The sequence below is a fragment of the Oncorhynchus tshawytscha genome, linkage group LG12, assembly GCF_018296145.1.
Source record: "Oncorhynchus tshawytscha isolate Ot180627B linkage group LG12, Otsh_v2.0, whole genome shotgun sequence".
Classification (NCBI taxonomy): domain Eukaryota; kingdom Metazoa; phylum Chordata; class Actinopteri; order Salmoniformes; family Salmonidae; genus Oncorhynchus; species Oncorhynchus tshawytscha.
In genome coordinates, this window is record NC_056440.1 from 29,948,907 (window position 1) to 29,968,582 (window position 19,676).

Genomic DNA, 19,676 nt, shown 5'->3' on the forward strand with positions numbered 1-19,676 from the left:
CTTCATACGGATCAGTCATCCTGGTCCCTTTGCAGAAAAACAGCCCCAAAGCATGATGTTTCCACATCCATGCTTCAAGGTAGGTATGGTGTTCTTTGGATGCAACTCAGCATTCTTTGTCCTCCAAACACGACGAGTTGAGTTTTTACCAAAAAGTTATATTTTGGTTTCATCTGACCATATGACATTCTCCCAATCTTCTTCTGGATCCTCCAAATGCTCTCTAGCAAACTTCAGACTGGCCTGGACATGTGCTGGCTTAACAGGGGGACACATCTGGCACTGCAGGATTTGAGTCCCTGGCGGCGTAGTGTGTTACTGATGGTAGGCTTTGTTACGTTGGTCCCAGCTCTCTGCAGGTCATTCACTAGTTCCCCCCGTGTGGTTCTGGGATTTTTTCTCACCGTTCTTGTGATTATTTTGACCCCACGGGGTGAGATCTTGCGTGGAGCCCTAGATCGAGGGAGATTATCAGTGGTCTTGTATGTCTTCCATTTCCTAATAATTGCTCCCACAGTTGATTTCTTCAAACCAAGCTGCTTACCTATTGCAGATTCAGTCTTCCCAGCCTGGTGCAGGTCTACAATTTTTTTTCTGGTGTGTTGGCCATAGTGGAGTTTGGAGTGTGACTGTTTGAGGTTGTGGACAGGTGTCTTTTATACTGATAACAAGTTCAAACAGGTGCCATTAATACAGTTAACGAGTGGAGGACAGAGGAGCCTCTTAAAGAAGAAGTAACAGGTCTGTGAGAGCCAGAAATCTTGCTTGTTTGTAGGTGACCAAATACTTATTTTCCACCATAATTTGCAAATAAATGTATTAAAAATCCTACAATGTGATTTTCTGGATTTTTTTTCTCATTTTGTCTGTCATAGTTGAAGTGTACCTATGATGAAAATTACATGCCTCCCTCATCTTTTTAAGTGGGAGAACTTGCACAATTGGTGGCTGACTAAATAATGTCTGATCACAGGAATCATGACACATGATTAATGTCTGATCACAGGAATCATGACACATCTGTTGTGGTTGGTGGCTGACTAAATAATGTCTGATCACAGGAATCATGACACATTAGTAATGTCTGATCACAGGAATCATGACACATCTGTTGTGGGCATTGGTTTGGGGCATTCTCTTTTTGACCAAATGACATCCTACAGTCAATTCAAATCTTTATTATTCACTTATCATAAGCATTGACTCAATAACAATGTTTGAACATTTTCAAATAGTAATTCAGTTGACAGTGTGTTTTAACGTACAAGAAATATTGGAATCATCTAAGACCAACAGGTACTGTAAGGAAAAGATGGAAATATCATACGAATATATATCATATGAAATGTTATTTGACAAATGCAGTGTTACACAATGTGTACATCACAGCTTCCTCTAGCAATGGAGGATCTCAAACATATGGTCCTCTGTATCAAACTGTAAGCCCATAATCTATCGTGCCTTTCTTTTGGTCCACATGATGATTGATGATTTTGGAGATTTTGAATACTAGTAGCGACGGAGAGGGATGGGGCAGCCAGCATGCACATAACCCAAGAGATGGGCTGTCCCAGTTGTGTTACTTTACCTTACACTATGAGATAGATGAAATCGCTCTGCACATTTCTCTACATCTATGCCTACACAAATCCTCACTGTTCTCTAAAGCCTGTCAGTCCAGCCCGTTCTCTCAGCGGCCCACACTGATGTTGCACACCTTGCAGCTGGGGTCCTTCTTGGCGTTGGCCGTCGTCTGGCTCATCTGGTGGTGGCCACTGATCTTCACCACACTGCCCTGCTCCAGATGTATCGGCTCTGTGTACAGCACCTCCAGGATGACATCACTGGCGTGGCAGAACAAGGACTCTTCCTCTTGCCTTTGAGAGGGGATGTATGTCAGGAAGGGGTTGGCGGACAAGTCCAGCAGGGGGAGACTGGTATGGCAGAAGTTATCCCCCTCTGAGCCAGCAGGGGCCAGTACCAACACCACATAGTGATAGGCTGTGTACATACAGTAGAAGTCAGCAAAGTAAAGATTAGTGTTGCGATTCAGCAGGTTCCCGGCCGGGATCTGGAAACGCAGGGGGCCGTAGGGGGAGTCGTTTGGAGGAAGACCTGTGTCAAACTCAGTGTTGCAACTGAGGAAGACTCCCTGCAGTTTGCTGTTGATAGGAGAGCCATGGCTTCCACTATTGTCTTTCATGGCTGGGCGCATCAGCCCCCCACACTCAGTTCTAACAGAAGAGGAGAAACACTTGTAAGTTTTGTTATTGAACTTCACAGCACATCCATATATACCTGTGTGTATTGACAGAGAATTGTGTGGAACTGACCTGACATATTGAAAATAATCAGGGTGCTGGTTGCGATAAAATACAGAGAACCTTAGCAATCTTCCAGCAGAACCCTTCGCTTTGCCAAGGAGCTGTTTGAGGTGGTCCATGGCATAATCTGTGTCAAACAACAACTGTCAGTTATGAAGTTCCTGCTTCAAATCCTTTTTTTGGGCAAATTCAATTGAATCTATACTCTAAAGCTGGTTATATTGTGTGTATATAAATACTGTATATATAGTTGAAGTCGGAAGTCCCCCATACACGTTAGCCAAATACATATAAACTCAGTTTTTCACAATTCCTGACATTTAATCCTAGTAATAATGCCATGTCTTAGGTCAGTTTGGATCACCACTTCATTTTAAGAATGTGAAATGTCAGAATAACATTAGAGAGAGAAATTTATTTCAGATTTTGTTTCTTTCATCACATCCCCAGTGGGTCAGAAGTGTACATACACTCAATTAGTATTTGGTAGCATTGCCTTTAAATTGTTTAACTTGGGTCAAACGTTTCAGGTAGCCTTCCACAAGCTTCCCACAATAAGTTGGGTGAATTTTGGCACATTCCTCATGACAGAGCTGGAGTAACTGAGTCAGGTTTGTAGGCCTCCTTGCTCACACACGCTTTTTCAGGTCTGCCCACAAATGTTCTATAGGATTGAGGTCAGGGCTTTGTGATGGCCACTCCAATACGTTGACTTTGTTGTCCTTAAGTCAATTTCCCACAACTTTGGAAGTATGCTTGGGGTCATTGTCCATTTGGAAGACCCATTTGCGACCAAGCTTTAGCTTCCTGACTGATGTAATGTACTCTTGCTCAGTTGTGCACCGGGGCCTTCCACTCCTCTTTCTATTCTGGTTAGAGCCAGTTTACGCTGTTCTATGAAGGGAGTAGTACACAGAGTCGTACCAGATCTTCAGATTCTTGGCAATTTCTCACATGGAATAGCCTTCATTTCACAGAATAAGAATAGACTGACCAGTTTCAGAAGAAAGTTATTTGTTTCTGGCCATTTTGAGCCTGTAATCGAACCAACAAAGGCTGATGCTCTGAATACTCAACTAGTCTAAAGAAGGTCAGTTTTATTGCTTCTTTAATTAGAACAGCAGTTTCAGCTGTGCTAACATAATTGCAAAAGGGTTTTCTAATGACCAATTAGCCTTTTAAACTTGGATTAGCTAACACAACGTGCCATTGGAACACAGGAGTGATGGTTGCTGATAATGGGCCTCTGTATGCCTATGTAGATATTCCATTAAATATCAGCTGTTTCTAGCTACAATAGCCATTTACAACATTAACAATGTCTACATTGTATTTCTGATCATTTTGATGTTATTTTAATGGACAGAAAATTAGATTTCTTTCAAAAACAAGGACATTTCTAAGTGACTCCAAACTTTTGAATGGTAGTGTATATGGACCCCAGTCGGGGTCTCAACTTATTATTGAGAGTAAGAATAGTAGAATACACCATGTGCATTTTCTAAATTTGGTTGTGGATCAGCAGTTTTTCTCTTGTTATGTCAGTCACTGACAGTCACTTAATTAGCCATGTCAGCTAACAATGTTTTGACTTGTAGTAATAAACTTGTAGTAATCATGGCCAAATATTGACTAGTCACCCAGGGCATGTGTCCACGGGCCCTGACCTCCATGGGGCCCCCATTGATTTTGTCAGTCATTCTCACTCGGATCATATTTTTATTTGTTTAACCAGGTAAGTTGACTGAGAACACATTCTCATTTACAGAAACGACTTGGGGAATAGTTACAGGGCAGAGGAGGGGAGATTAATGAGCCAATTGGATGCTGTGGATGATTAGTTGACCATGATGGTATGATTGACACATTGTGAATTTAGCCAGGACACCAGGGTTAACACCCCTAGTCTACAATAAGTGCCATTGGATCTTTATTGACCACAGAGAGTCATAACACCCGTTTAACGTCTTATCGAAAAGACGGCACCCTACACAGAGCAATGTCCCCAATCATTGAGCTAGAGTGCCTCCTACTGGCCCTCGAACATCAACTCCAGCAGTATCTGGTCTCCCAACCAGGACCAACCCTGCTTAGCTTCAGAAGCATGCCAGCAGTGGGACGTACGGTGGTGTGCTGCTGGATAAACATGGCAAAAGTCATTACTTTAAAATGGCAAAAGTTCTCTCTCCGTCCCATGGCAAAATGTGTGGAATTGCCGAAAACTTTCTGTAAATCTGCAACATTTTCTCTACGCCCCTTGGCAAAATGTGTAGAATTGCAGGAAATGTACTTATAAAACTGAGTTTTTTCTCTTCACCGGCAAGAGGGGTGCCATTAAAATGTTTTGCCGCGAGGTGGGGTGCCCCCCAACTAAATCTTGCTTAAAGGCTAGAGTCGGGCCTTTGTACTTCTATAAAAATAATAATAGATTTATTTTATATAGTGCTTTTCATACCAAGTACAATCTCAAAGCCACTTTAAAAACAAAAAAAAATAACTTAAACAAATGTAGGGATCTGGCAGACATACCCCCTGTGCAGAACTCTACCACCTGGCTCCAGTCAGACACCAGGTACTCTCCATCTGCCTGTCTTACTGCTGTCTGCACAGCAACACAGTACTCTGTCCGCGGGCTCAGGAACCAATGGCCTCTCACTGCCATGGGTAAGGGCACCGCCTTGGCCACCAATTTGGTGGGCACATCCTAATGGGTGAAACAAGGATACATGTTAATTCAAGTGACTCATTAGTTGAATTACAAGAGTACAGCAATTCATTGATACAAATGCCATTTTCGGTAGTTTCTAAATGCTTATTATGTAATCATACTCGTGAATTTTACATTTCTGCCACATATTGTGGTACAAACTGGTCTAGCTAAGCTGCTGTATATCTAACCAAATTAGTGGCTTTGTTTTGGCCAGGGGCTCTAAGACGCAACAAGCTCAGAACTAATTGCAACAACCTCAGAGGGGCCACGTATCCATGGCAACTACCCTGGTGCAAATTTGTTTGTGTCAATTTGATTCCTGAGTGATAGAAACACGCTTCCAATCAAGTACTCGGCACAGCTCTGGACAACGGAAGTCAGGAGCTTTTGTAAAGGCTGAGGGGAGAATAAGACAAAAGTATATTCAGCACAGAACAAATCCAGGACATTAACTGATCAGAAATGAAGAAAAATGAATACCTTGCATTGCTGACTCAAATGTGTGAAATATGGAAAGGACTTAGAAATGAGATAGAAATGACAATAAATAGAGAACCTTACCAAAGTAGGTAATCAAGTATCTAACGTGTGGATAGAATAGGTGTAGAGATAAGTAAAGCTCAGAAGCACCCATTTTGGGATGACTGAGCATGACATCTTTTATTTCAATCATTCAAATTCTCCCTCTGACACAAGATAAGAGATTACCTCAAATAATAGCCATAGGTCCTTCCAACAGTAAGGCAATTGAATCTGCTGCAAATGCATAATTTCTGTCTGTTAGGAAGGATCCCATTGTAAATAACGGTCACTTCATTTTCTATTTCAAACATTCTTGTATTTTATATAATGATTGCAATTAGCTAAGCCTATATATTTTTTACCCCCAACATGTTAAGAAAATAAAAGGAAATTATGGGTAGTGTAGAGTAGCTCAGTTCAGCGATTGGTCTGGAATAAAATCACAGTTCATAGCGAAGAGAACAGAGCTGCAGTTTTTAGGCTGTGTCAGTTTTTAGCCATTGAAGAGGAAAGAAATGTGACAATGAGCTGCTTGCCCGAAGCTGTTTTGCAGCACACAATAGACACTGCACAGACACTGTCTCATGCAAGGCCATCTCTGGTTATATCAAAATATATCCCAATAACATCCCATGTTGTAGTGAAATGTCTTTTATTGGAGAACAGGATGGAATGACGTAAAAACATGGCTCTAGACAGTGGGAGTCAGAGTCATGATGGTAATGGTCATTAAGTTAAGGGGGAAGGATGGGGGGCAGGGAAGGTTTTATGAGGGAGAAAAGCAGTGACAGTCTGTCAGACAGACCCTGTGCTTGAAGCGGTTGGGATCCCCGCCCTCCTTGCGGCTGAGGTCAATGAAGAAGTGTGTGGCCTTGGCAGTATCCTCAGGGGTCATGTTCCAGCCGATGCGGAAGGAGTCGCAGGTCACCTCACAGATCTGGATATTATGGGGGGTGGAAAGGGCTGTCTCCATGGTTGTTAGCTGCTGAACAAGAAGAAAAAGGAGATCAGATGGGATCAGATTGTAACATTGTGATAAAGACTTATAGGTACAGGACTGAGAACATTTTATAGAATAAAAAAAACCTCCAGTGAAATAGCTACGTTGCAATATTTTCCCATGTCCAATCTCAATTCCTTCCTTTCAAGCTATTTTTGATCATTCTAAATCCATTGTGACTTTTAATACTAATCAATGAATCACGATTGGATGTATTGACTGTTAGATTAGTTTCACTTTCTCAACTTCCTCGTCATGCATAGAGGGCTGGGACAAATACTGTGCTAAAACACCAAGATGGAAAGATTAGACAACAATGACACTGCCAGCTACGGAACATGCCTCAGACCAAATTCAATTAACCTTTAGTTAGGGGACCTGTCTGTGGCCACATCTCCTCTCCTCTGCTGTATTTGCTGCCCTTCTCTTTCTCTCCTCCCACCCTCTTTCGCCCTCCACTGGATTTTCCTTCATCACAATATACAACCCTATATTACGTCCACAGCCAATTGACTAGTCTCTGCAGGTTCTCCTTATTTCATAATCCACCAACAGCAGTCGCCTGGCAACCAGGCAGCATCGGCCACCATGTTCAACCCTCTAATTTTACATTACCTCATCTGCAAGTCTAAGGAAATGGTCCTACAGTCAGAGCTTAAAGGTCCAATGCTTAAAGGTCCAATATCAAATCATTTCTGGGTAACAATTAAGTACCCTCCTGTGATTGTTTTCAATCAAAATGGTAAAAATAAAAACATCTTAGTAAAGAGCAATTTCTCAAGCAAGGATTTTGCAAGGACTGTCTGGGAGGGGTGTGGGGAGGGGAAAACTGAAAACTAGCTGTTATTGGCAGAGAGGTTTGAAACTCTCTTTCTTATTGATCTATTTAACTAATTTACCTCCTGGTGATGTCACCAGGCAACCAGGCAGCCCATTGTGCCCACACAATCCTCTCTCGGAACTCTACGGACAATTTCTTAGACCTCATGGCTTGGTTTTTGCTCGGACATGCCCTGTCAACTGTGGGACCTTATATAGACAGGTGTGTGCCTTTCCAAATCATGTCCAATCAATTGAATTTACCACAGGTGGACTCCAAGTTGTAGAAACATCTGAAGGATGATCAATGGAAACAGGATGCACCTGAGCTTAATTTCGAGTCTTATACCAAAGGCTCTGAATACTTACGTAAATAAGGTATTTTTGTTATTTATTTTCATAAATTTGCAAACATTTCTATAAACCTGTTTTCACTTTGTGATTCTGGGGTATTGTGTGTAGGTTCATGATGACATTTCTTTTTTTTAAAATCCATTTTAGAATAAGGCTGTAATGTAACAAAATGTGGATAAAGGCAAGGGGTGTGAATACTTTCCGAATGCACGGCATAAAACAAGAAAATCACGTTTTTGACTGCACTGGGCCTTTAACAGAACTTCTGAGTAAAATTGAATCAAACTTTTATTTTCTAAGTTGGATGTCATCTCTGATTGAATGTATTTCCTATGGTGCTCAGAGCACTATGAAAGCTGAGCAAGCAGAACGAGTGCAACTCAGGGGATATGGCATGTGACGTGTTGGAAGAAATAGAAAAACCGTGAATTGACAGGATAAGGTTATCTATGTATGGTCTTATTTATTTGCCCATAACAGCCAGGGGATTCAGGCTGGTGAACATAGCCTTGAAGACTGGAGTGTGTGTAATCTGTGGGTTAGCCTATTGTTTTTGATTAGCTGTCACATTCCCTCTCCTGAATTGATGATGCCATTGATGTGCCTTCCAGGGTAAAAACAATTATCTCCCTCTCCGGTCCTGGATGCTGTGAGTATGAAAGACAGGCAGGGAAGGCATCAACTTGTGAACTCCACTCTACTGGCTTCTTTTCAGTTGTATGTTTTCACCCTCAGTAATTCCTGAGAGGAATTATCATTATATAATGATATAAATGTTAATGTCTCCTCACCAGGATCCTTGACCTGGGGAAAGGTTATTGGGTTTCCTGTATGTTCCCGAGTTGTCTTTGAACTAGCCTTTGATGTAATTAAGTTTTATGCAGACCTAGCAGTTGGATTAAATATTAATCATCGAAATGAGAAGTTGTTCAGTTCATCTTTATATCCATGCCTTACACTTAGAATATAATGTATCTTTTTTTGTATCTCTGTCATCCTTCTTTACCTTCCATGTCCTATTTTTCTCCCATCTCATAATGCCAATAGCTTGGTACAAAATGACATATGGCCCATTTCCCTGATTATAAGAACAGACACATGTAACATGTGCTGTAACAGTTTGATGCTCAGCAGTATGCGGCTAGCAATAAACAGTAGTAGTACAGACAGCATCTCTGTTATATTGTGTGATATTTGTTTATTAGTGAGAGTGGATGTTACAGTGAGTGGATGGTGGAGAGACTGCGTGTGTGGTTTACAGTATGTGAGGTTCACTGTGTCACACATGGGTGTACATACTGCCTGGTCCTGTAGTGCATCTGCTTACCTAGGGCTGAGGCGGTCATTAAATATTGTCAGCCGGGTATTGTCATGCTAAAGACTGCTGGTTTCACGGTAATTTACTGTTAATTAACATAAACACCTATAGTGTCTCCAGGCCTCCACGCATACAAGCCGCATACAAGCCTCTGTCGTGCGCCTTTGAAAAATCTACATTTGAAAATAGTCTAATAAATCAATTGAATATACACCATCACAATAAATCTATTTCAGAAGAACAGAATATGAGTTGGACTACTGAATGTTATTCTGCCATGCCATAGGCCGTAGGCTTGTTCATTTAGCATACAATAAACATTATAAGTCCTGTACCATTATTTTACTGTATATTATATGATTTTATAGGAAGAAGAATCTAGTTGAACTTAGCTGAATAAAATAGAAAGGATATTTTTCCCATTCTGGAGCGAGTGCTCATATGAAGCCCCTATGGTGAGAATAAACCTGATAATTTGAAACAGGACCAAAAAACTAGATTTAGAGTTATTTGGTAACTTTAGTTTTGAATGATACAAAAGAACGCTTTAGAAATAAAAAAATAAATGGCCTGCATGAAGCTACTAGGCTATTGATGATTTGAGAAAGTCGCAAAAAAAGCTTGTCGTCTGTTCCTTACCTCAGGGTGCACATGCTATTCTCTGATCAAGTGATGATATTTTCACCCATCAGACTATTGTCAATTTAATCTTGTCTTTACTAATACAGTACAAGTCAAAAGTTTGGACACACTTACTCATTCAAGGGTTTTTCTTTATTTTTACAATTTTCTACATTGTCGAATAATATCGAAGACATCAAAACTATGAAATAACACATATGGAAACATGTAGTAACCAAAAAAGTGCATTTTATATTTGAGATTCTTCAAAGTAGCCACATTTTGCCATGATGACAGCTTTGCACACTCTTGGCATTCTCTCAACCAGCTTCACCTGGAATGCTTTTCCAACAGTCTTGAAGGAGTTCCAACATATGCTGAGCACGTGTTGGCTGCTTTTCCTTCACTCTGCGGTCCAACTCATCCCAAACCATTTCAATTGGGTTGAGGTCGGGTGATTGTGGAGGCCAGGTCATCTGATGCAGCACTCCATCACTCTTCTTCTAGGTAAAATAGCCCTTACACAGACTGGAGGTCTGTTGGGTCATTGTCCTGTTGAAAAACAAATGATAGTCCCCCTAAGCACAAATCAGAAGGGATGGCGTATCACTGCAGAATGCTGTGGTAGCCATGCTGGTTAAGTGTGCCTTGAATTCTAAATAAATCACTGACAGTGTCACCAGCCACTCCCACATCCTCACACCTCATCCGCCATGCTTCACAGTGGGAACCACACATGCGGAGATCATCCGTTCACCTACTCTGCGTCTCACAAAGACACTGCGGTTAGAACCAAAAATCTCAAATTTGGACTCATCAGACCAAAGGACAGATTTCCACAGGTCTAATGTCCATTGCTCATGTTTCTTGGCCCAAGCAAGTCCCTTCTTATTATTGGTGTCCTTTAGTAGTGGTTTCTTTGCAGCAATCCAACCATGAAGGCCTGATTCACGTAGTCTCCTCTGAACAGTTGATGTTGAGATGTGTCTGTTACTTGAATTCTGTGAATAATTTATTTGGGCTGCAATCTGAGGTGCAGTTAACTCTAATGAACTAATCCTCTGCAGCAGAGGTAACTCTTGGTCTTCCTTTCTTGTGGCAGTCCTCATGAGAGCCAATTTCATCATAGTGATTGATGGTCTTTGCGGCTGCACTTGAAGACATTTTCAAAATTCTTAAAATGTTCCATATTGACTGAACTTCATGTCTTAAAGTAATGATGAACTGTTCTTTCTCTTTGCTTATTTGAGCTGTTCTTGCCATAATATGAACTTGGTCTTCTACCAAATAAGGCTGTATACCACCCCTACCTTCTCACAACAAAACTGATTGGCTCAAATGCATTAAGAAGGAATGGAATTCCACAAATTAACTTTTAATTGAAATGCATTCCAGGTGACGACCTCATGAAGCTGGTTGAGAGAATGCCAAGAGTGTGCAAAGCTATCATCAAGGCAAAGGGTGGCTACTTTGAAGAATCTCAAATTTAAAATACATTTTGATTTGTTTAACACTTTTTTGGTTACTACATGATTCCATGTGTGTTATTCCATCGTTTTGATGTCTTCACTATTATTCTACAATGTAGAAAATAGTAAAAAATTAAGAAAAAACCTGGAATGAGTTGGTGTGTCCAAACTTTTGACTAGTACTGTTTGTAAAATTTGTTGAGATTCAGAATGGCCCATTATGAAATGGGCAGGAACAGGGGCAAGAGAAAAAATACATATCATCCTTATGCACTCGATTAGCGAATAGAGGTCACTTTCCCACCGGTTCATTTCACTCATGTCAGGTAAGCTACTCCAGTTATTTTGTTGTGTGATAGGTGATATTTATCCTAAACTCTGTATGCCATGGACTCTCCAACCCTGTTCCTGCAGATACCCCGTGCTTAATTTAGGAATCCAAGTGAAATCTCTCCGGGAACATCCATAGTAACATGACACATATTTCATTGAACTGTTGACAGCCCCTCACACTGCGTGCTGGAAAAAGGAATGAAGGAGCGAGGAGAAGATGGAAACGCACAGTGGTGAGATATTCTGTAGCTAAAGGTAATGTGTCAGCTTAGTATAAACAATGCCTTGTTACTATGCCCTATTATTCAAAATCAAATACAACTGCAATATAATTGTAGGCTCTCTCTGAATTAGTTTAATTTAGGCTAGACCAATTATGTACCAAAGATATCTTAATCAATATTTCTTTTTTTCTGTCTGTTTTTTAGGGTTGGGCTCATTTATATAGAGTTGAAGTTTACATACACATTAGCCAAATACATTTAAACTCAGTTTTTCACAATTCCTGACATTTAATCCAAGTAACAATTCCCTGCCTTAGGTCAGTTATGATCACCACTTCATTTTAAGAATATGAAATGTCAGAATAATAGTAGAGAGAAGGATTTATTTCAACTTTTATTTCTTTCATCACATTCCCAGTGGGTCAGAAGTTTACATACACTCAATTAGTATTTGGTAGCATTGCCTTTAAATTGTTTAACTTGGGTCAAATATTTCAGGTAGCCTTCCACAAGCTTCCCACAATAAGTTGGGTGAATTCTGGCCCATTCCTCCTGACAGAGCTGGTGTATATGAGTCAGGTTTGTTGGCCTCCTTGCTCGCAAACACTTTTTCAGTTCTGCCTACAAATGCTAAAGGATTGAGGTCAGGGCTTGTGATGGTCAGTCCAATACCTTGACTTTGTTCTTAAGCCATTTTGCCACAACCTTGGAAGTATGCTTGGGGTAATTGTCCATTTGGAAGACCGATTTGCGACCAAGCTTTAACTTCCTGACTGATGTCTTGAGATGATGCTTCAATATATCCACATCATTTTCTTTCCTCCTGATGCCATCTATTTTGTGAAGTGCACCAGTCACTCCTGCAGCAAAGCACCCCCACAACATGATGCTGCCACACCCGTGCTTCACGGTTGGGATGGTGTTCTTCGGCTTGCAAGCCTCCCCCTTTTCTCTCCAAACATAACAATGGTCTTTATGGCCAAACAGTTATATTTTTGTTTCGTCAGACCAGAGGACATTTCTCCAAAAAGTACGATCTTTGTCCCATGTGCAGTTGCAAACCATAGCCCGGCTTTTTTTATGGCAGTTTTGGAGCAGTGGCATCTTCCTTGCTGAGCGGCCTTTCAGGTTATGTCAATATAGGACTTGTTTTACTGTGGATATAGATACTTTTGTACTTGTTTCCTCCATCTTCACAAGGTCCTTTGCTGTTGTTCTGTGATTAATTTGCACTTTTCGCACCAAAGTACGTTCATCTCTAGGAGACAGACCGCGTCTCCTTCCTGAGCGGTATGACGACTGTGTGGTCCCATGGTGTTTATACTTGAGTACTATTGTTTGTACAGATGAACATGGTACCTTCAGGCATTTGGAAATTGCTCCCAAGGATGAACCAGACTTGTGGAGGTCTACAATTTTTTCCTGGGGTCTTGGCTGAGTTCTTTTGATTTTCCCATGATGTCAAGCAAAGAGGCACTGAGTTTAAAGTTAGGTCTTGAAATATATCCACCTTCAATTGACTCAAATGACGTCAATTAGCCTATCAGAAGCGTCTAAAGCCATGACATCATTTTCTGGAATTTTCTAAGCTGTTTAAATGCACAGTCAACTTAGTGTCTATAAACTTCTGACCCACTGGAATTGTGATACAGTGAATTATAAGTGTAATAATCTGTCTTTAAACAATTGTTGGAAAAATTACTTGTGTCATGCACTAAATAGACTGTAGTTTGTTCGCAATAAATTTGTGGAGTGGTTGTAAAATGAGTTTTAATGACTCCAACCTAAGTGCACGTAACCTCCGGCTTCAACTGTTTGGCCTATGCATTTGCATAAGCTCTAATATGCATATAGTTGTTTTTAATTAATCATCACGTTAGAAAGCACTGTCCATTTAGTTGTGTTAGTCTTTGAAACAACATCCACAAGTTCCATGTTTTCCACTCAGTTTCAACCTTTTTTAAAATTGATCAATCACGGTGAGGTATGTTTTAAAAGCACCTACTATTTTGATGATGTGTTTAATGTGATTTTAGATTGTATTTGCATTGATGTCAGAGTGGTTAGAGGGACAATAGAGCCCTTAGTACCAGACCATTAGCACCCTGACTATCATTAGTGAGTTGGGTACTACTTACACATGTCCAGAGTGAATAAGAGATTACCATGACTAAATGGTCACATAGAACACTATGACTCATGACTGCCAGTGTGGCGGTAATATGGTCACCGCAACAGCCCTATGTGTACCAGAGGGAGCTGGTGGGAGGAGCTATAAGAGGACGGACTCAATGTTATGACTGGAATGGAATAAATAGAACTGAGTCAAATGTGATTTCCATATGTTTGATACCGTTCCTTTTATTCCATTCCCTTATTTACAATGTGCCTGTCCTCCTATAGCTCCTCCTACCAGCCCCCTCTACTATGCACTGTATGTGGCCTGAAGAGCCATTGTGTTCTGGTCCACCTCATGATGGCAGCAGCTCATTAAAGCCACAGAGCTGTGAAATGTGTGAGCTAGCTTGTTCACACCAGGGATGAGGGAGCTGGCTGTGGCACCACACACATTCCCTCCCTGGGTCTCCTGTGTTACCCAGCTGCTGCCTGCCTGTCTGCTCCTCTCCCTCTTTTCACACACACAGAATTTGGGGCAAGAGGAGATTCTCATAGAGAAAACCATCAAAGCCTCCTAATTTCCAGTTGTGCTTGCTCCACTTTCTGACTGAATATGTCTGAACACAGTTCAAACGCAAGTCCCCCACATCATTTAAATAGTCCTCCCTAAGCTCTTAATTATATATCAGTATGCTAAATAGAGAGAGATTTCATTCCACTGTCTTTCCCCTATCTAATTGCCCATAATCAGCTAATTAGATCTGCAAGAAAACAGACTATTGAGCTACATGGATCAATTCCACACTTGGGTAAAGCAATTGAATATAATAATAATAATAATTATTATTCTTGCCTCTGGTCTTTGATAGTAACACATTTTACAGTTTGACTCATAGATTTGTTTGTTATGTAAATATGTGATGTGTTCACAGTGGGAACTGTGAAGGGCATATTACTCATTCTCATTCTCCAGTGATCTAGAACCCTGATGCATACATTATCACTGTGCTGTGACAGTGTGGTGATGAATGCTGCTGCATACACCAAAAATGAATAGTGTACGCACAGTAAGCAGCTCCATGCCTCAAAGGCTGCATTCATACAGGCAGACCAATTCTGATATTTTTTTCACTAATTGGTCTTTTGACCAATCAGATCAGCTCTGAAAAAGATCTGCTGTGAAAAGATCTGACGGGATTGGGGAAAAGATCAGTTAGTGTAAAAAATATCAGAATTGGTCTGCCTGTGTAAACACAGCCTTTGACATTTTTCTACTAGAATAGTGGGTATCAGGTGCATATAAGATACAATTCATGGGATGTGTCCTATAAGGTGGAGGGTCATACATATGTGACAGTCAGTTGACTGAGGTTGAGGAAATGAAGCGACAGAGAGGCAAGTTTAGCGTGCCTTCTGCTCCACATCAGGTCATGGTAGAGGGACTGTGTGATCTCAAATTAACTGTATCCTCTGTCTACACCATATGGTGTACTCTACACTGAATCACTGTGTGGTAATCACTGTGTGGTAATCACTGTGTGGTAATCACTGTGTGGTAATCACTGTGTGGTAATCATTGTGTGGTAATCACTGTGTGGTAATCATTGTGTGGTAATCATTATGTGATAATCACTGTGTGCTAATCATTGTATGGTAAACACTGTGTGGTAATCATTGTGTGGTAATTACTGTGTGGTAATCATTGTGTGGTAATCATTGTGTGGTAATCATTATGTGGTAATCACTGTGTGCTAATCATTGTATGGTAAACACTGTGTGGTAATCATTGTGTGGTAATTACTGTGTGGTAATCATTGTGTGATAATTGTGGTAATCATTATGCTATCAACAAAAAGGATCCTATTTGCACAGTGGTTCTTGTAATCTCTCAAAGCTCGTTTGTGATTGTGACTGTTTAATACATATTTCAGCCAGGTTATTAATGACTGTCAGTCATAGACAGATCTCTACACATGGGCTGATGATAATCACACCTGCATTGGGGCAAATTCTAAATGCCTGTACCACAGCTGAGACTCAAAACAGTTTATTACAAGATCATTGGCTTGACATAATGCACTAACTGCAAAAACACAGACTGCCTGATAGCATAATATAAGAATTCTTTCTACCTCAATAATAAGAAATGTAAACAGGCATTCTAACACTAAGCACACTCACATTATCAGTGGATCAATGTATCTACAGTACATAGTGTCGAACAGTAAATGGAGAATGCCCTGGTAATAAGCATGGAAAAAAGAGCATGCAATTTCCAGCATATAAATGAACAAACTGTCATCCTATTTACTGTGGCTCTACAATAGGTGTTGTTTACCTTCTGAACACTCGATGCATTAAGAGACTGACTTGAAGAGAAATCAGATGGAAATATAGCCTTACCTCCGTGCGGTAGGTGAGTGTCTATGCAAACAAAATGCAATAGGTCCTTAACCAGAGAAGATGACTGCAGAAATCCTATTCTATAAAATTATATTTTACCCCTTTATTTTCTTCTGCAGTCGTTGATAGATTCCCCCAGGAAAACCGACTAGGAAGTAAAATGAACACTCCTTTTCTCTTACTCTTATTCTCACTTGATCTTCCTCTACTCTCCCTCTCTCCTTCTCTCGTTCCCTCTCATTCTCTCTCTCTATCACACATGCTCCCTCCCTCTCTCTCCTCCTCTAGCTGGGCTCTGATAAAGATATTTACTGGACTGCTGTACAGCTGCATCGCCTAATGCGAAACAACTGCTGATGCTGAGAACACAAACAAGAGATTTGCAACTGAGGTGCATGAGCAATTGGAATAAGCCATTCACCGACATCAGCACCAACTTGCTGACAAATGGCAACGCAATTACACGTCACTGACGAGCATGCCTCTAATGGGACAGGGACAGCAGCTTTACATAGCTGACACTAGCTGACAGAGAAATCATCCTACATCTGACTACACAGACTCATACTGTATATCCGATGATGCCAGGAGGGGATGGAGGGGGTTCTGAGGATGCATGTAGTCCAGTGCTAAAGCTCACAGAGTTACACGATATGGACATCCTCCACAGTACCTCCACCCTTGGTAATCCATAGGACAGGAAGAGACTGGTACTGGATGCCTGCAAAGAAAAATATTATTGAAGATAGAGATGTGCTTGCATACTCAAAAAATTGTTTGTTGGTCCGGCTGTAAGTGGAAAGAGCAACCTAACCCTTTGAAGAAATCAAATGTAAAGGCTGATATTGCCACAGGCCTATATTATGTGGCCGTTTGAGGCTGAAATAACACATATGATCATTGAATCATAAAGACAGCATAGGACTAAATGGAATCTGGAAAAATATGTGTAGACAGCCTTAGGTGAGGTGAATAAGTGCATATTGGACATTCATAAAAGCTGTTCATTCTCTCTAGGGCATTGTTGACTAAATACTCTGTTTGCTGCAGCATTGTCTTCATTTAAAGATACACTCTGTGATTTCCCAGGACTGGACTGTGTGAGTTATCACCCAGCACCCAGGCTATTTTATAAGACTTGCCAGCCACAACTGACTGATTCCATCAAAATGCAATCATTCATCATTAGACATTCCAGCAATGCAAGGGCAAGATGGAGGGGGCTGGAGCAGCAGGGGGAGGGAGCAGGGTCACAACACAACTTATGAGGAGAGGAGGAGGAAAACCATTACAGAATCACCCACCAAACAAGGACCAAGCGGCATGGTAATGAGCAGCAACGGCGGCCGAAGACACAAGACTCCTGGACGTGGGAGGAGGGGGAGTTTGTGCATATACTCCAGGGGAGTGTCGCCGTCCCAAGGTGCAGTAGGAGAAGCAGCAGCGGCAGGAGCAACAGCAGCAGCAGCAAAAGCAGCAGCAGGAGAAGCAGCAGAAGCAGCAGCAAAAGCAGCAGTAGGAGAAGCAGCAGCGGCAGGAGCAACAGCAGCAGCAGCAAAAGCAGCAACAGGTGGAGGGATTGAGGAGAGCAGAGGCAGCCGGAGAGAGGAGCCATCGATACGAGGGAACGCGACTGGCAAGGAAGCCCGAGAGGCAGCTGTATTGGGGGGGGGGGACTTGGAGCTGTCGGCGAAGCTGAGGGCTGAGTCTGAGAGGGTCGAAGAGTTATTGGACAGATTGGAGGAGAGTGAACGGATGGGAGATGAGGAGACACTCGAGGAGTTGTTAATAGAATTGGAGGAGAGTGAAGAGAGAGAGCTGTTGATTTGGCGTAGTATGCAAGGCATTCGCCCTGAGGTGCGTGTCCCCAGCCCGGTACCACCAGTGCCGGCACCCCGCACCAGGCTGTCTCTCCGTCCCATCAATACAGGTGCTACCGCCTGTCCGGCACTGCCAGAGTTTCCACCCCTCAGTCCAGAGGCGCCAGAGCCCCCTCAGTCCAGAGGCGCCAGAGCCCCCTCAGTCCAGAGGCGCCAGAGCGCCTCAGTCCAGAGGCGCCAGAGCTCCTCTGTCCAGCGCTGCCAGAGCCTTCCTCCTCTCCAGTGCCGCCGGAGTCTCCATTCTGCCCAGCGCCGCCTGAGCCGGCCGTCTGCCCAGCGCCGCCTGAGCCGGCCGTCTGCCCAGCGCTGCCTGAGCCGGCCGTCTGCCCAGCGCCGCCTGAGCCGGCCGTCTGCCCAGCGCCGCCTGAGCAGCCCGTCTGCCCAGCGCCGCCTGAGCCGCCCATCTGCCCAGCGCCGTCTGAGCCTGAAAGGGTCGGAGTTATTGGACAGATTGGAGGAGAGTGAACGGATGGGAGATAAGGAGACACTCGAGGAGTTGTTAATAGAATTGGAGGAGAGTGAAGAGAGAGAGCTGTTGATTTGGCGTAGTATGCAAGGCATTCGCCCTGAGATGCGTGTCCCCAGCCTGGTACCACCAGTGCCGGCACCCCGCACCAGGCTGTCTCTCCGTCCCATCAATACAGGTGCTCCCAGAGTTTCCGCCCCTCAGTCCAGAGGCGCCAGAGCCCCTCAGTCCAGAGGCGCCAGAGCGCCTCAGTCCAGAGGCGCCAGAGCTCCTCTTTCCAGCGCTGCCAGAGCCTTCCTCCTCTCCGGCGCTGCTGGAGTCTCCCGCCTGTTCGGCGCTTCCAGAGCTTCCGCCCGCATGTCCAGAGTCGCCAGAGCCCCTCAGTCCAGAGGCGCCAGAGCCCCTCTGTCCAGCGCTGCCAGAGCCTTCCTCCTCTCCAGCGCTGCCGGAGTCTCCCGCCTGTCCGGCGCTGCCAGAGTTTCCGCCCCTCAGTCCAGAGGCGCCAGAGCCACTCAGTCCAGAGGCGCCAGAGCCCCTCAGTCCAGAGGCGCCAGAGCCACTCAGTCCAGAGGCGCCAGAGCCCCTCAGTCCAGAGGCGCCAGAGCCCCTCAGTCCAGCGCTTCCAGAGCCTTCCTCCTCTCCAGCGCCGCCGGAGTCTCCAGTCTGCCCAGCGCCGCCTGAGACCCGGCCGTCTGCCCAGCGCCGCCTGAGCCGCCCGTCTGCCTTTCGGTTATTCACGTTTTGGTTATTTACGTTTATTGTTTTTGTATGGAGTGTTCAGTTCATGTGTTTAAATAAACAACTATGGACACTTACCACGCCGCATATTGGTCCTCCAATCCTTCTCGCCTCTCCTCTTCAGACGAAGAGGAGGAAAACTATTACATCATGCAATTCCTGAACTATATAAAAATAACACCCAAAAACAAACAAATTGTTTGTTTATAAAAGGTATGTTGATCTATGGCTTTGTAAATGTACATATGTTTTCTGTATTCAAATAGTCTTACCAAACTTAAATCCTCCGCACAAAAAGAGAGACCATGTGTTGTGATGATGTTTGATGTCACCACAGGGCCGCATCCTCACGCTATCCGATTAACAAATTACGTAAA

The 19,676-nt window shown here is 42.9% G+C and overlaps 1 protein-coding gene across 5 annotated transcripts; it reads right to left on the reverse strand.

Annotated features, from left to right (window-relative positions):
• Positions 1-1,171: 1,171 nt before the first annotated feature.
• Positions 1,172-16,551, reverse strand: LOC112262910 (phytanoyl-CoA hydroxylase-interacting protein). Of its 5 annotated transcripts, none has more exons than XM_024438756.2 (5): positions 16,315-16,551; positions 6,362-6,538; positions 4,854-5,028; positions 2,334-2,451; positions 1,172-2,234 (listed from the first exon to the last, which is right to left on the reverse strand). In XM_024438756.2, the coding sequence occupies exons 2-5, from the start codon at positions 6,527-6,529 to the stop codon at positions 1,691-1,693; spliced, it is 1,005 nt and encodes a 334-aa protein (XP_024294524.1). In that variant the 5' UTR covers positions 6,530-6,538; positions 16,315-16,551; the 3' UTR covers positions 1,172-1,690. The 5 variants fall into 5 exon arrangements, with proteins under 5 accessions (XP_024294524.1, XP_024294523.1, XP_024294522.1 ...); XM_024438755.1 differs by lacking the exon at positions 16,315-16,551 and adding an exon at positions 16,216-16,308; XM_024438754.1 differs by lacking the exon at positions 16,315-16,551 and adding an exon at positions 16,216-16,308 and having other exon boundaries at positions 6,362-6,541.
• Between the last annotated feature and the right edge of the window lie 3,125 nt (positions 16,552-19,676).

Bases quoted from the DNA above. Each gene is read 5' to 3' on its own strand.
- LOC112262910 (XM_024438756.2), bottom strand. From the start codon at position 6,529: ATGGAGACAGCCCTTTCCACCCCCCATAATATCCAGATCTGTGAGGTG. The intron at 5,029-6,361 runs GTCTGTCTGACA...TTCACCCATTAG, and splicing joins CCAACCGCTTCAAGCACAGG to GATGTGCCCACCAAATTGGT. The intron at 2,452-4,853 runs GTATGTCTGCCA...TGTTTGACACAG, and splicing joins GGTAGAGTTCTGCACAGGGG to ATTATGCCATGGACCACCTC.